Source organism: Castor canadensis, chromosome 1 (assembly GCF_047511655.1).
Source record: "Castor canadensis chromosome 1, mCasCan1.hap1v2, whole genome shotgun sequence".
Lineage (NCBI taxonomy): Eukaryota > Metazoa > Chordata > Mammalia > Rodentia > Castoridae > Castor > Castor canadensis.
The window spans coordinates 182,153,007-182,170,066 of NC_133386.1; the positions used below are offsets into that span (position 1 = coordinate 182,153,007).

General features: G+C 53.8%; 1 protein-coding gene across 13 annotated transcripts in view; it reads right to left on the reverse strand.

Moving 5' to 3' along the window:
* LOC109692005 (muscarinic acetylcholine receptor M4) overlaps positions 1-17,060 on the reverse strand; it is a 179,663-nt gene that overhangs the window by 3,189 nt on the left and 159,414 nt on the right. For 7 of the 13 annotated variants that reach the window (XM_074044710.1, XM_074044709.1, XM_074044708.1 and 4 more), the window contains one exon: positions 16,086-16,279. In XM_074044710.1, coding sequence (XP_073900811.1) covers positions 16,086-16,279 — 194 coding nt within the window. Of the gene's footprint in view, positions 1-4,475; positions 4,795-8,593; positions 10,145-16,085; positions 16,280-17,060 lie in introns of those variants that run through there. The other 6 variants (XM_074044714.1, XM_074044713.1, XM_074044717.1 and 3 more) reach the window with 2 other exon arrangements.

The following is a 17,060-nucleotide window of genomic DNA, read 5'->3' on the forward strand; positions in this document are numbered from 1 at the left end:
CTACTACTGAGCTACACCACCAACTTCATGCTTTTTTTTTTTTTTTTTTCGGTATCAGGGTTTGAACTCAGGGCCTACACCTTGAACCACTCTGCCAGCCCACTTTTGAAAAATGGGTTTTTTTAAGGTAGGGCCTCACAAATTATTTGCCTGGTTGGCTCCTGAGTAGCTGGGACTTTATATATATGTGTATATATACATATATATATATATATATATATATATATATGGCCAGTGTTTTGAACTCAGGACCCCATGCTTACTAAACAGGCACACTACCAGTTGAGCCACTTTGCCAGCCCACCACTGTCATTTCTTAACCAAACATCAAGGGACCTGTTCTCCAATCTCTCCCCTGAGACAAAGGTAATAGTAACAAGAGTACATGTTGGCGAGAGTATATATTGTTGCTTATTGTTACTAAGTGCCTGGCACTTGCTGTACTTTTTAGTCTTATCTCCCATCCAGCCTATGAGGCAGTTTCTGTTATTTTTTTACTACTTACAGATGAGGAAACTGAGAAGCAGCAATGTGAAATAACCTAACCAAGGTTTTGCTGCATCCAGGTTCCACTGCTCCTTGCCCTGTTGCTGGTGGGGTGTGTATGGGGGTGGAGAGCCTCCCATAACTAAGGGTCCCAAGGGTGAGAGAAGCTTCTGAGGAGACTAGAGAAGCTGAACACCTGGAGGAGGAGGAGCAGTGAGCCAGCTGTGCAAAAGTGCCTTAGGATCCCTTCCTCAGTCCTCACCTCCTGCCCCAGGGCATGGGGTGGGCAATGTAGGGATAGCTAGCGGCTCTCAGCGCCCCAGAGCTCAGACCCCATGAATAACTGATGGGCCTAAAGAGCCGATCTGCTGAGGAAGGACCCAAAAGTCCTTCCCAAGGCCAAGGTCAGCAGTAAGGCCCCACCGGGAACCCAAGAAGTGAAAGGATCATCCCAATGGGAAGAGAGAGGCTGTGGGCAGTGGAGGAGGGGGGTTAGGGAAGCCTGCAGTCAGACCTCCCCCAGGGTGCCTCTCCCTCACCCTGGCACACACAGTGCTCCAGCTAAGGTCTCCCAAACCCCAGGCCCTTCCCCTGAGCCTGCCTCCCTCTCACCAGGCTCTCTTCAGCTCTCCTCCTCCTCTTCCTCTTCCATACATGTGAGGGAGGCCCACGCCCAGTGCACTGTGCCAGGGCAGCCGCTCAGCCCAGCCTCCTTCACACCCGCCAACACACACACCATTCCACATACGCACACAGGCCCCATCTCAGCCACACGCAGGTCGTAGACGCAGTTCTGTGCGTCTGTGTGTGTGAAAGAGGAAGAGGGCTCGGCAGCCGGCTGTGGAGGAAGATACACCAATCTTGCAGCGTGGACTCAGCTAGTGGGCCAGCAGGGTCTAGCTGGTGGCCTGAGGCATGCCAACTGCCTTCCTCATTTGCCCTGTCCTGAGACAACCTCCTGAACAGCTATTGGATCAAACACTTCGACTTGATCTCCAGCATGCTTTCGGCACTGGGAGCTGCAGTCAAGTGAAAGGATGCCCCCAAGCCTGCCCCCTCCTCCAACTCCACTCCACTCCACCATCACACATACAGACTCAGCCTTCTGGCCTCTGAGTTCAAGTTCTCCTGCTCTAAATCCTTGGTTCACAGAAAGAGAGGCTGAGAGGGGGTGGTGCCACTCCCAAGGTCACAAAAGCAGTCAAGGGCAAAGGACAGATAAGGCCTTCTCTCTGTAGCTCCACTTGGCTTTGAAAGTCTCCAAAATGGAGCCTCAGGCATCACCCGCAGAGCGTGGAGAGTAGTAGCATCAGCACAGAGAAGCTGCCCTCCCCCAGGCACTTGCCTTCAGGGACAGGGTGGCCAGGAGGGATCATCAGCCAGACACAGGCCAGTTGGCACAGGTGCCAACTATGAAAGCATAAAACGCATGGTTATTGAGTATGAGCGTTATTCAGGAGCCCCTCTAAGCTTTTCATGCAGTTTATCTGTTTCAATGCGTGGAACAGCCCTTAGAAGGCACATACTATTAGTAACCCTATCTTACAGATATACATGTCCTCTTAAAGAGGATAATGTTGATTACCTCACACAGTTTGTAAGTAGTGGTGGACACAGGATTAGAACTAGAGTCCTCCTTCTTAGAAGACTCCAAGGTACTAGTGTTTAGTTGATGTTCTGCCTCTGTGTACCCCTCCCCCCCAAAAAAGCCAACAAATCCCTTACAACTGGGGGACCCATCATGGGCAAGGTCCTTTCTTATTCCTGCTTAGCTTTCCCAAAAGGAGACCTCTTGTCCTCAAAGGAGTCAGCCTGCGTCCTGACAAAAAAATAAAGTGGCGAGCGGTTCAGTTCTGCCCTGAGCCCGGCCAGTTGAGACAGAGTGAGGCCCAACGTCTTCCCAGCTCGGCGCCAGGAGCCTTTCCGGACTCCTTGGGGCCGTCCACAGACATTCTGCCCTCAGCCCCTTTGACGCTTTTCCCTGGAATCCAGGGTCGCCGAAGATCGTGGGAGGCGAGCAGCCGCCGCCCGGGGCTGTGCGCACCGCTAGATGGCAATGTCGGTCCCTGGGTGCCAGCTCCGGACCCAAGCCGGCGGCCGCTGTTTGCTACGTCCCCAACTCCAAAGCTATGGTGAGCACAGAAGAACCCCCACCAGGGCTTCTCGGAGAAGGGACGTGGGCCCTGTCTCCAGACTCTGCCCGAAACCGACACGAGGCTGCCCTCCGCTTTTCTAGGGGGTCAAGGGTGGGAAAGTTTAGGGCGCCGGCATTCCGCCAGGCACCCGGCAAGGCACCTGGCAAGGAACGTGTGGGCGAGAATGGGAGTGCGAATTCTGTTTCGTGTGTGATGAGCGCCGAGCGCGAGTAGACGCGAGTAGCCGTCTGCATGTGCGTGGTGCGCACGCCACGCCTGGATACCAGGGCGCGAGTGAGCGCGTGAGCATGCCCGCGCCATGTGGACACGTGCATATACATGCGTATGCGTGCCCGGGGTGCTGTGGCCTGCCTGCAGGATGCACACGGTTCGGGTGGCCCTTCCTGAGAACTTGTGTACACGAGCAAACGCAGGGCAGTGAGTGACCCATCACATTCCTACCCCCGGGGCCCCGGAGACTCGTGAACGCGGACAGGATCGCGCCCCATCGCGCCCAGCTTGTGGATGGGGAAGGGCGGAGGCCAGATGACCCGCTGCGAGCGACTCCTGACTTTGGAACATCATTTTAGCCGGGAACCTGGTGGTGTGCGCATCCTCAAAGATGCGGGTGGAGTCCCAGCCTTGGGCTGACTTCTGTTTGGGCCGCCGTGACAGTTGCCCAATCGGGCCTTGAGAGCTCAGCTAAGCGTGCTCTACTGGGAGAGGGCAGGGCCAGTACCCCATAATGGGGAGGCCCAGCTGAGGCTTGGGTCACAAGAGTACGAATTCTTCCCCCTCCTCACCCTGCATCCCGCTCGGGAGGCCCTGGCTATCCCCAGCGGTCAAAGTAGGCACTGGGTTCTCAAGCCGTGGGCTCAGGTGTACCTCAAGGGCCACCTTGGGTCCTATGCTGCATCGGTTTGGAGGCTTCTCCAGGTCTCCTCCGTGGCCGATGGGGCCTTGGCTCCCCGGTGCCCCGCCCTCCCACCAAACCCCTAGCACGCAGTTCCTACAGCCTCTGGAGGTGGGCTCCATGCTTTCCCGGGGTTCCGGCCCCCTCCTCTTTCCGACAAAAGGAGGGGGGGTGCTCTAGGCGCCTGTGGGGGTGGTTTGGGGCTAGGTCCTCGGTTTTCCGGTGGTTACTTCAGGGCTCTAGGAAGGTTGTGGCCCCTGAGGCGGGAGAAGAGACTCCAGACTTCAGAGAACGGAGAGGGGTGATGGGGATGTGGCACCGACATTGTGCCCGACACTTCTGCCAGAGGATGGGAACCCTCGGGGCTGTATTTCCCAGGCTCACAGCCTGGGCAACAGCTGGGACTAGTCCTGGATCGGGGGAGGGGTGCCAGGAGCCGGAAGGGGTGTTTTCCGTCGGGGTTCAAGGTCGCTGATGGCAGACTCCGTGGTCTAGAGTGGGCTGGCAGAGCCCGGGCGGCCAAGGGACGAAGGGAGGGCGGGCAGACCGGCGGGAAAACGGCTCTTTGGGGCTCTAGTGCCGGGCGCAGTATAAGCTGCCAGTAGGAGGGCTGGAGTGCCCAGTCCCGACCCGACGGCTGCCCCTGGATCCGGGTGCGTGTGGAGGCTGTGAGCGGGCACTCCGACGCCCCGACCTCCTGAATGACCATCCTTTCCTAGAGGCGCACCTGGAGAAACCTTCCAGAGACCCCGGGCCTTTCATCCAGCGGCGCCCCCCACTCCGGGCCCTCGGTCGCTCGCAGCACCTCGCTAGTTCCTGGAGAGATCTGGGGCCCTGACCTAGTCGGACCCACCTCTAGAGAGTCTCAGAGGGTCCTCGAACCCCGCATCCTTGTCTTCCAACCGAGCCCCCCCTCCCCCGCGGCGCCGCGAGTCACTCACCCGCCGCCTCTGTCCCGCTCCTCTCTGGCCGGACAGACGGCGGGACAGACAGGAGGCTCGGCGGGTCGGCGGGACTGGCGGCTGGGCCGGGGGCCGGGGGCGGGGACCGGGTGCCGAGGGGCGGCCCCTGCTCCGCCTGCAGCTCCCGGCGCTGTGGCTCCGACTCGCGCTCACGCTCGCACTTTTCCCCGAGCCGCGTGATGTCACGGGGAAGCAGCCAATCGTGGTGGGGCCGCGCCGCCCGCCCCGGGCCGGTCACCCAGCGGCGACGCACGGGGGTCACCACCTGGGGCGTCGGAGACCCCAGCGGCTCGAGCTCATCTCCGGAGCCGGCCAGCAACTCCCGGTTCCAGCTCTGGGGCACCGCCCACAGTCGCCAGTGGCGATTAGCTGGGGGCGCTGCCCTCCGGGGGAGGGGGTGGGGGGTATCCGCGTTGTCATGGGGACGCGGCGCCCCCTCGCGGGCTGGGGAGAAAGCGGGCGGCGGGGTCTGGCTACGCTCCCCGCCTCCTTCCTGACCACTCACTCAGGACCCCGCAGTGTTTTCGCGCCTCTCCGGGGCTCACCCCGCCCCCCACATCGTCCGGCTTGCGGTTTGACCGCGGTCGCCAGTGTTTGGCCCCCACAGAAGGTAAAGGGTGGGGGGTGGATTCGGCCACCACGGTTCCGTCGGGGCAGAAGCCTGGGAGTTTCCAGCCTTAGGGTTGCGTGTTGACCGCCCGGCAGCGGAGAGAAGGGGCGCCGTCGGGGCTTGGGAAAGCGCAGGGCAGAGAGGACAGGCGAGGGTCTTCCGGGAGAGAAGGGCCTGCCTTCCCCCTCCCGCAGACAATGCACCCCCGCCCGCCAGGTTCCCTGCGCCCGCGCTCCAGGCCAGGGAAGGGGCCGCACCGCTCTGCCAGCCCCAGGATGGGACGCGCGCGCAGCCCATTTAGCCGCCGCAGGGGGAGCGAGTTCATCACTGCTAGTGAGAGAAAGCCAGGTGCCCAAGGTCACCTGGGACGGAGCCCGGGACAAGAACCCGAGAGCGAGCCGCCAGTCTCCTAGGTCTCCCTCCATCTCAAGGGCTGTAGGCTTAGGACGCGGAGCCTTGCCTGAGCCGGGTCCAAAGTGGGCGGCTTCAGCACCTCGGACAGTTCTACCCCGGCCAGGCCGGGAGGCCGCGCTTCCGTCTAACCTCTGAAACTGTCCTTCGTGGGGCCAGCCAGGGTCGGACGCGCCCCATCGCGCCCAGACCCCGTGTACTGTCACCCCAACCCTGTGAGTGCAAACAGTCGATTAACCTTAAAACAGCTGGTTCTTTCTCTTGGAAAAACAACCCAAGTCCCGCCCCTCCTTCGCCCTCCCCCAAGGGCCGGCGGGGGGCCGTTGGGGGGAGGTGGAGGCGGGGATGGCAGTGGAGGAGAGGCAGAGGCGGCAGGAACCACGGCAGAGAAGGGGCGGGTAGCTGAGCAAGAGCCTGCACAGCGGACCTCTTGGTGGGGGATTCTCCAGGCCGAACTGGAGGTGGAGGTCGAGTCTCCAATGCTCTCTAGTGCGAGGGCTGGTGAGAGGTGGGAGCTAGAGTTGGCTGGCAGGGCCAGAGTGAAAGCCATCTTCCCTTATGTGATCGGGTCTCCCATGATCCTTATAGGGGATGAAAGAAGTGCTACTGTTTTGACCCACTTCACAAGATGAGGAAGGAGGCTCGGTTCATATGACAACGACAGTCCTGCACTTGTTCCACTTTGCTGTATCCCTCGTAAGGCGGGGTTGGGGGTGTGCTTTTAAAGAGAGTGGAAGTGTGTTGTGTGTGTGTGTGGGGGGAGGGCAGATTAAGCAGTCACATGGGGAAACAAACAAGGCTAAGGAGTGGAGGCTCCAGAAACCAGAAATGCCTCTGACCACTGTTGAGCTCTTCTAGCAATCAGGTTAGTTTCTCCACAATCCCTGAAATGAACTGGGGCCTTTGCCTCCCCCATCCTGAATCCCAGGACCCAGGTGGAGCCATGGAGAGCTGAGTTGGGAACCAGGAGACCTGGTTTAGTCTCCTTGCTTTTCCTTTGATCCAGTTGGGCCTCTGGAGTTTCCTCATATCCAAAGAGATTACCAGTTTCCCCAAGTGATCCCACAACCTTGTGACATGCAAGGACCCTGCAAAGGCTCTACCATCACAGCTTCCTGGGCAAGGGCTTCCTAAGGTCCATCCTTGGCCAGAATCAGCAGAAGTGGGTCAGGCAGGACCCAACTTGGACCACTTCATTCACAAAGCTTCCTCATATCCTTGTTCCCAAAGGGAGGAGCAACAGAGCACCAAGGTTCCATTCTACACCTTGTTTTCCTTCTGCAGATTGCAGCAGGCCAAGGCGTGAGCTCTCTAATCACCCACTATCTGGGTTCAAACTCTGGCCCTACCAGTTACTTGTGTGGTCTGGGTAACAGCAGGAACCACTTCAGAGGGGTAATTTTTTTCGTTTTTCTTTTCTTTTTTTGGGCGGTACTGGGGCTTGAACTCAGGGCCTCACGCTTGCTAGCATTGCAAGGCAGGCACTCTACCACGTGAGAGACACCACCAGCCATTTTGTATTGCACTTTTTGAGATATGATCTCTCAAACTTGCTTTGAACAGCAATCCTCCTGAGTAGCTAGGATTACAGGTGGGAGCCACCGGTGCCTGGCGAACAATTTTTTTCTTTAAGGGTCAGATAAGCAAATGTTTTAGGCTTTGTGGGGCATATATGATCACTATTGCTTTCTTTTGGTGGTGGGAGGGTTTGAACTCAGGGCCTCACACTTGCTAGGCAGGCATTCTACCCCTTGAGCCACTCCACCAGCCCCAATAAATAAACTTGCTTAACTTTTTTTTTGTTTGATGGAACTGGGGTTTGAACTCAGAGCTTTACACTTGCTAGGCTAGTGCTCTACCACTTGAGCCATGTCTCCAGTCTTCAGAGGGATTTTTTGCGAGGGTAGATAGTACATGTTGAGTCCTTGGCACGTGGTGTACACTCAACAAATAAACTCTGGTGTCAAACCATGACATTTTTCTTCCTACTGGGGGGAAGAGTATGTGGGCAGAGGGCGGGATTTGCAGTGGGGCCCCCTTCTCCTTCCCTCCTTCAAATATCCTCTCTCAAGGGAAGCCAACCTTCATCACTCCTATGATCTGAAATTGAATGAATGACAGAGCCACAAGTTGGCTACTGCAAGGGAAAGTAAAGCTCAAAAGGCAAGTGGCTTGCCCAAGGTCACAAATTAGCTGATGTTCACTGATGGACTAAACTACCGTGGACTGGGGATACAATCCACAGTATAATTTTCTAGAAAAATCTGAGTGTTTGTAACTATGTAACTCTTCACACTGTTTTATACTACTTGCTTGTCCTTTTGTCTTCTGGTTTTGTCTGCAAGGGCAGAACCTGTAATTCTGCCCACACCATCACACCTGGTACAGAGTTGGCCATACAAAAGATACTCATGAAGTAACTGCAGCTGGCAAAAAACCCTGGGGCTGCCCAGATTTTCCATTATACTTCTTGAAGAGTCGGGGCAAATATCTTTTGCTCCCACTTTCTAACTTGGCTTGGAACTTGAAGCAGCCAAGTCCCATGGACAGAGCAGCCCTTTCATTTGTTTTTATTGGTGGGACTGGGGTTTGGACTCAGGGCTTTGCACTTGCAAAACAGGCACTCTACCACTTGAGCTACACCTCCAAGTACAGGCCTTTCAGCCAGCAATGGCACCTTTGGGGTGCCTGTAGACAAGATCACACACCCCACTTGGCTGCCTAGACACCCAATGCAGGTGACTTCTAAGAACTGCAGGGGACCCAGCTTTCTGGCTACTTAATCTTCACTCCAGGCCCACCGGCCTGGGTAGGAAGCAACTGCAATGGAAGGCTGCCCCAACCCCGAATCCATGACAGGCCCTGGAAAGCAGGAGTGGTGGTCTATAGAAAAGCTATATGAAGCAGAGACAGCAGCCCTTACCCAACTGGCTCAGGCTAGGATGTCAGAGAGGGCTCCCCCAGTAAAATGACACCTCCACTAAAGTGCCTTGGGAACCTGTGCCTGGCTTAGCAAAATGCCCCCCAACTCCAATCCTTACCCCCTCCTCCATCTTTCACAAAAACAAACAGAGGAGCCTGGCGAGGGGCATGTCATCATTTTAATGATGTAGATCTTTGGTGTTTCCCTCATTAGCAGTAGACTATCCCCTCTCCTCCCACCACAATGTTTCTATGATGAGTGACAAACAGAAAGGAAATCACATTTTCATACTAAAAACAAAATGATCAGAGCCTTGATTTCTCCACTAGAAACTACACGTACAGTTCGATTCCACATGCAAATCACAGACCACGACCTCACATTCTGACCTAGAGTCTCCTTCCCTCCCACAGCCCCGGGCTGGCTTTGGCCTAGGTTCAGGTAATACTGACACCCACAGTTCTGCTCTGAAGGCCTTGTGGGAGGGAAAGGGCAGAGAAGAGCCAGGTAGACAAGCCTGGGGGCTGGCCAGCCTACACCCCCCCACTGCTAAGGACCTGCCCACCGTTGCTTGACCCCTTCCTGTATCAGACAAGCAGGCTATGCCCTTTATCCCACAGTTGTCCACATTTGTGAATACAGGAAGTCCCTGTACTCAGGAACTTGGGAGCCTGGCCGGACCTGACTATGTCTTTGTGGACTAGACAATAAGAGAGGCTGGCATCCTGGAAAGCTCAGAGATAGAGGTGGTTTCTGGGGGCTAGGCTGCTTCCTGTTCCTGGGCTCTTGGGGGCTCTGCCCACCAGATAGGTGGACAGGGCAAAGCTGTTCCACTGGCCTCTGTCCAGGATGATGTGACCCAGATATGGAAGACTGTTCACTCTTCTGGGGCTCCTGATCAGGGTTGAATCCATGAGCCTGTGATCCTAGGAGAAAAGGGGGTTCATGGCAAAGACAGCCACTTGTTCCTTCATTCTTATCAGGCCCAGCAGTGTGGCTTTCCTGATCCTGCAAGGTTCTAGTCCTCTAAAGTGAGCCTTGCCATTGGCCTGCCCCTCACCCACTCTGACTCTTTGGCCTGGTCCTCCCGCTCCTCCTACTCCCTGATACAGCTAGCAGCTCCTCCTGTGTACAGTTCCCAGTCAGCTGTGAGGTCCGGCTTCTGCTCAGCGGCTCGAGGGGAGGCACCAGTGTACATCTTCCATCTCTACCTGTTCTGTGGCTCCCCACTGGGACCTGCAGGTTCCCCCCTGCTGCTGCTATCACCTTCAGGAAGGTGGATGTTACTGGTCAGGCTGCAGTGCAGGGTTGTTCCCTCAGTGCTGGGAAGGGGCACAGGAATAGGGACAGTGGAGGAAGAGGGCAGGGCCTGCTGGGTTGGCTCCTGCCCAGAGGTACCAGGCTGGTCCCAGGAGGCTGTCTGGAGGCTTAAGCCTCGCTCTGCCAGCTGCTCGGGTTCCTGGAGCAGTCCCCGAGAAGTGGAGGGCTGGGGTGAGGAGGTGCGGGCAGTCCCAGACTCAGTGCCCGTCTGGGAGCTGCGGTGAATGCGGTGGCTGACAATGATGTTGTTGCCGAAGCCACCCATGGAGGCCATGGTGGTGCTCTGCTCCCGCTGGACCACAGCAGTCATGCCCCCCTCTGCCATTAGCCTCTGGATCCTGCTGAGGGCATCTTCCCCACTGGCGCCATACTCTGAGCCCTCGCCTGGAAGGTACAAAGCAGAGGAGAGAAGGAATCAGCTGCTTTGCCTGAGCCTCTAGCTTAGGCAGCAGCCACTAGTAGGAGGTGGGAGATTTAGGCAAAAAGCAGGAATAAGAGGCTTGACTCTATCATTGTGAAAATCAGTTTTAAAAGCAAGACAAAAACCCCAGCCAGACATAGTGACACAGGCCCACCAGCTACTTGGAAGACTGAGGCAGGAGGGTCACAAGTTGAAGGTCTGTCTAGGATATATAACAAATACAAGGCCAACCTGGGCAACTTGGCAAGATCCTGTCTCAAAAAATAACTGAAAGGCTGGGGACATAGCTCAGTGGTAGAGCACTTGCCCTAGCATGCATGAGGCCTGAGGTTCAATCTCTATTACTGGAAGAAAAAAAAATGCCCTAATCATGTCCATACCTCTCTTTACTGTTGGGAAAATTGGGATGGAGGATGGTATGAAGTGACCAAGGTTGCTCAGATGTTAAACAGTCAGAGCTGGGGCATGGCTCAAGTGGTAGAATGCCTGCCTAGCAAGCAGGAAGCCCTGAGTTCTACTTCAGTACCAAAAACAAAACCAAAAAAAGTCAGAGCTGGACCCAAGGCAAATGCTGGCCCAGTAGTAGGCTAAGCTGAAAGAAGGCTGAAGAGGTGGGGCCCCAAAGCCTGCTCTATTTTTTTCCCCATTTGGGGTGATTTACAGTCCTGGGACTAGGATGAGGCCTGCACTTTGGAAAGTAACAGACATCTTACAGAGTGTGGCCCAAAGACAAACAGTCTGCTCCGCTGTATCTCAGTACTGTCTTCCTTCAATGTGGTTCTGCTTATGCTACTTCCTAAAAGCCTCTGCCCCAAGTCTTTTCTCCTTGCCTCACTTTAGTTGGATTTCTAAGGTAGCCACTTTCATGGCTTAGCTGAGTTTATGGCCCCATCAGATCTCTCTTCCTTCTTGCTGGTGTCTGGCAATCCCATACATGTGGTTCTTCTTCTAGGTCTTAACCAGTTTTCCTCAGCACAAAGCAGTGAGGGCTCTAGCTAGGCATTAGCTTATGGCCAGCTGGATTTTCTTGAGATCCCCTGAAACTCTGCTCCCACTCCTCAAAGTAGCTGCCTTCCTCTGAGAAGTTCAGCTCCAGCTGCCCATGCAGAACAAAGAAAATGTGAAAAGCTTTGAGTCTCTCCCAGGAGCCCAGTCTTCTAATAGTGGGGGAGGAAGAGGAAAGGTCAATGTAGGGTCTCAGTGCCAGTATAATTTCTACTCTGTGAGTTGCCCATGAGGACCTCCCTGTGCTCCTCACAGCCTTCCCTGCTTTCCAAGAACTCTCTGAGGACCTCCCCAGTCCCAGCTGGGATGTGCAGTGGGCTGGCCTAAGGCCTGCTGGCACTGAGCTCTTCATACTGGGCTCTGTGCCTGGTGAATTCCCAGCAGTTTTCATGTGGGTTGTTTCTGGGGCAGGACAGCCTGCCCTGGGGCCTAAGGGAGCCATACAGCCTAGCCCCAGAGCCCCGCTGCTGTTAGCATTCAAGTCTGAGCCTCTGCTTCTTCTTCTGCTTGCCTAGAGCTCTGGCCCTAGCTACCTCTCTGACTCAGTGGTGTTTCCTAGCTGGTCTTCTTGCTTCTAATCTCCTCCCTTTCCAGTCAGTCTCCCATCACCATCCAGCTCTGACTGAGCTCTGGTTAAATCCACACCCTGTTCAAAGCACAGATCATCAAAGAGCCCTCAAACTAGTCAACATCTCTTGATAGTGGACAGTTTTCTGACCAGGTCCTTACCACTTTCCTGACCCTACTGCACTGCCTACTTACCTTTACTATAGCAGACCTGGCCCTCTGCTTGTATGTTGGGACACACCCATGCAGGCTTTGCCCTTGCTCTACCTCCTCAGTCATCTCAATTTCAAGGGCCAGTGTGAATTTCATCTTTTTCACCCAACTGGAAGGGACTGCTGTGGTTGGAGCCCTGGCAGTGCTCTGTATCTCTCTCTGGATTAGTTATCGGTGGCTGTGGCATTTCTCTTCTGGGCTGTAAGTTCCTGAAAATCTTGGACTAAGTTCTGTTTATCTTTGGATCCAGCATGTAACACATAAAAGGGCTTCCAGGCTTCATACAAGTGTGAAAACTGGTCACTCCCTGCTGTGGTAGAAGCATTCATATATCTGCTTCCTTTCTGGACTTGCTCATTGGAGGAAGAGACATGATGGCTTCATTTCTGAATGTGATTCCCTCTCCAATACATTTGGATTCACAGTACTTAATACAATATCAGACACAAAGTAACTGCTCAAAAAATAATGGATGGGAAATTTAAAAATGTGCACAGAAATGGTTCCTGGGGTTGGGGATGGACAGTGTCAGCCTAGAGCCACTGAAGGAAGCTGGCATATTCTCTAAGAGGAAAAAATACTGAGGCCTGAGGGAAATGAATCCAGGAGCAGGGTGGACACAAGGTTAATTCTGCTGTCTCCTCTGTAGAAAAAGTATTTTCTTTATGTATTTTGAAAAATGGGAAACTGATTTAGTGCTGATGTGCAATTGTTTCCTTGGCAAGTTCTAAGATACATTCTGGACACAGGGGCCAGGAGGGATCAGCAGCTTCCCACAATACCCTGCCTTTAGTTCTGGGGTCTTTATTGCCTAGAAGAGCAAAGGTAGGAACTAAGGCTAGGCTTAGAGAATCAAAGGATAAGCTGCCCAACAAGATCTGGAGGGGTGCTGTCATGTTGCAGCTTCTCTGTTCTCACACTTGCTTTTCCTTGTTTCAGAGCCTGGGCTGCTGCTGCTGATCTAACATCTTTGCCAGGTAAGAAAGGTTCAGAGGTAGAGCCATGGAGCTCTCCCAATAGTGTGAACAGGCAAGCTCAGGGCCAGGGCCTCCCTCAGCTCTGTATCATTCATAGATGTTGAATATGCTTCCTGAATGCCGACTGCATGCCAGGCAGGAACTGTACTAGTGCTGAGAGCAAACAGTGAACCCGGCTCGGCAATGCTTCCCTCCCTTTTCCAGCTATCTTGGACAACAGAGTAGGACAGCTTGGTGCAGTAAACTATCTGTTCTAGAGGAACTCCAATTCTTTTGTTAAAGCTGGACAAACGAAGAGCGAACACTGGCAAATGTCCCCTGTAGAAAGCTCTTCCTGAAAGTCCTAAATGAATCTTAGTCAATATTTTTAGCCATTTTTTAATTTTTATTTTTTGGTGGTACTAGGGCTTAAACTCAAAAGCCTCGTATATGGTAGGCATGTGCTCTACCACTGAGCCGAGCTACATCCCCAGCCCATCAAATTATTATAGAACAAGAGAACGAGAAGTAGTATGGGAGCTTCTTTGGTATTGTTGGGACAGACTAAGGGAGGGGCAGACCACAGGACAGTGATTACTACAAGCAGAGCTGGTCCCCACACTAATAAACCTAGGCCCCTATAGGGTGTGTGTGCAGGTGGTATCCCCCTTATAGCCAAGTCTAGAAGGGCTAACCTCTTCCATAGGGGTTTTCCTACCCATATTCCTATAGACCTGGCTACCAGTTCAGTCAATGAGAGGAGAGGAGACAGGAGCAGTTCAGTCAATGAGAGGAGAGGAGACAGGAGCTGACATGGGAATGGCAGTCGAAAGAGCTACCACCAGCTGCTGTGCCTGCCTCTGGTTGGGGAAGTGTGGGCTGAAGGAGAGCACTGATTCCTGGTCTCCCCTGTGAGGAATCTGGCATCAGAACTGTAGGGTAAGCACAGGGCTCCTGGCCCCAGGAGAGACAACCACTGGTCAATTTCTTACTGTTCCCTTACAACTCACATTCCTGTCCCTTGTTTCTGAAAGTGACTGCTAGAGCTCCAGTGGTACACTCGGTTAGCACGTGTTACTTATATGAAAGTTACTGCTGTGCACTGAAGAGCTGGAGTCTTAGAGCACTTGGCCAAGTTTTGCTGGGCCACAGACAGAAGCAGCAAGGCTTCTGTTCCTGGCTGCTGTGCTTGCTGATCAGCTTTGGCCAACAGGCTCACTCTCCACCTCCACCTCCTGCTCTACTTTGCAGGAGGTGGGATGGGGACCAGGAATGGTGATCCAGTCTCCTGAGCCTGGGAAAGACAACCTCCTCCCCCAAAAAAGGAAGAAAGGAATTTAGGATTAACTGTAGGCTAGAAACAGTAAGACAACAGCAGAGGATACTTTAGGAGGTTGGACAGTAGAGGGTGTGCTTCTTCTCAGCCATGACTCCTCCCAGAGCCCCTGCTGCACTTTGCCTTCAGGACAGAAAACTAACTGCTTAACTCTGTTATCTGCCCTCTCCACTCAGCCAGCTTCAGTGCCATACACACCATGTACAAAACCTGCTAGTGGGCCTCTGTCCATAGCCCATGTTTTTGAACTTGCTGCCCTTGAATATATGCTGTCCTTGGCTAGGTCTGCCTTCCTCAGTCACTCTCTGCCTAACTCCTACTCAGGTTTGAGGTCACTCAGGGCCACCTCTCCTGGAAGGCTTCCCTGAGTCCCACAGGCAGGGCCTAACCCCTTCTTGGGCTCCTTGGTCCTCAATCACACTGAAGCAATCACCTGCTTAGGTGTCTGTTGCCCTCTAGACTACGGAGCTCCTTGAGGAAGGATGGAGGCTCACTCTCAGAATCCATCCTGGGTACCCCCCATGGTGTCTGGCTTTATCAGGGGCTCTCAGAGGCCATCTGTCTGCTGAGAGAAAGGATTGGGCACTCTGGCTGTGCTAGAGAGTAATGGTTCCCTGTATGCCTAGCTCTCAGGCTTCCTGCAATAGGCTTAGTGGACAGCAGGGCAGGAGAGTCTATAGAAACCTGCAAAAGTGGATGTGGAGATGGTTGAAGGAGACTTAAACTGTCTTTTTTGCTAAGGCTCAATGTTGTAGCTGGCTGCTCCAGTTAGCACTGGTGCTACTCATGTCTGTAGCAAGAGGGTTTCCACCCCAAAGAGGCAAGGGCCCCAGATGTAGGAGATGTGCTGGGCCACAGACCACAAGGGACTTAACTTTGAAGATATTCAGTTCATGGCTGCAAGAGGGACAGTGCTCTGTGAAGCACTGCAGTGTAAAAAGCCCTTCCCTGGGGGCAACATAGGCAATTTGTTACTCTTCACCTGATGCACACCAGGGCTTCTCTTTCCATGGTCTCTTTTAAGCAAATGGCTCAACCAGACCTAGAAGAAAGTCTATTTGGATGCTGCCTTGTTTGGAGCTAGGAGCAGCAAGGGGGCTGAGGGTAGGGGGTAAGGAAAGTGAGAACAGCCTGTTTAACACAGCTGCTGATGGCTCCAAAGTGGCTCTAGCCCAACCACTGAGAAGTGCTAATTGGTTCTTAAAAGTGTGAGGCCAGCACAGAGAACTAGGGCTGAGGCTAGCTGAGCTACACCTGAAATAGGTGAGAGGAAGAGGCTAATGGTGTGTCTGGCTGTAGCCAAAACAGCACTAAACCAAAGGTGCAACAGGAACACCAAAGCCTCACATGTAGCATTCCCCATCCGCTAGGCCAGCTGCAGGGAGACAAGCTACTCATGGCTGGTCCTGAAAGTCTGAGGCCTGGGCACGTGGCTCTGGAAGGAAAGAGCCTTCAGTGGAGTCTCACTGGCAACCTTGTCAATGCAGGCTGCTTTGTAGTACTCTCTTAGATAAAACAGCCTGAGTCCTCCAGGTGTCAAAGGAAAGGGAGGTCAGGGTCCCTGGGGGGAGTTGAGCAAAGCTGCCAGAGCAGCTCAGCTTACTGGAGAGTGACACAGCACTCCAGAAACAAGGTCCCTGTTCCTGCTTAAGGAGACTCTTACTGCCACCCTGTGGCCATTACCCAGACATGGGAGGGAGGCAGGGAGGGAGTTAGGGGTGGGGCGTGGGGGGGTGAATCCCTAAAAGCCTCTCCCAGAAGGTTGATAATGTTCCCAACTATCTGCCTTTAGTCAAATCTCCCCCTCTAGCTGTGCATGGCTCCTACCTTCACCAGGACCTGAGGCTACTGTCCCTGGCTCCTGTTCCTCTCTCTCAGTCTGTGTTTCAGCATTCTGTAGCTGAAGCGCCAGAGTCTGGGTGCCCTGAGATGTCACGGAGGTGGTGGGGTTCCGAGGCTGCAGCCCAATTGCATTCATCAGACCCATATCTCTGTCTGTCCTCCATGTGGCTCTGCTGGTTCTAGAGAAAGAAAGACATATTGAAGTCAAGTGAGGCTTGGGACAGCTTCCCTCATAGAACTCTGGGGTTCTATGGGAAATTCTCAGGGCACAGCTTAGGCTAGGCAGCAGGCTAAGAGGAAAGCCCTGTGCTCCTATAGCTGCCTCCTGACTGTGTCCAATCTCCTCTAAGACCAATCCCTGCTCTGGGACAATGAGAGGAGCCATAGAACCACCCAACTGGTCCAGTCACTCCCTTAAACAACAGGCCTGTTTTTAGGGGGCAGAAATGGCTTATCTGAAAGGAGTCTTATTTAAATTCAGGAAGCCACTAAAGAGATCTGTAGAACAAAGTCTTTATCTTCCTCTTAAATACATGCTGACAAGACTCCACTTTAAATTCTTGGATTTGACTAAGATCTCCATTTTGGATGGAAAACACTGGAATTCTTATCAAGCTGTTCTGAGGTCCTCATCACAGGGCCTTCTGAAAACAGACCCTTGTAAGTAGGAAGAACAAGCTGCCCTACAAGGCGGGCCCAGTACCCTCCTTTCCTTGAGCATTTCTCATGCATAGACCTTTGGGATCACCAGAGCTGGCAGCAAAGGAAACCCTAGACTTTTGAGACTATCACCAGACACTCATATTTCTAGCTGCTCTGGGACTGTCCCTCGAGCTGTGTCCTGCAATTTGTACAAGGAGCAGGGCTGGTCTTGGGTCAACCATCAAGCAAGCACTTTGGTTTTTCAAAATGTACCAGTTTTCATTAATAAATTATGTGAAAAAAGAGGATCAGTACCAG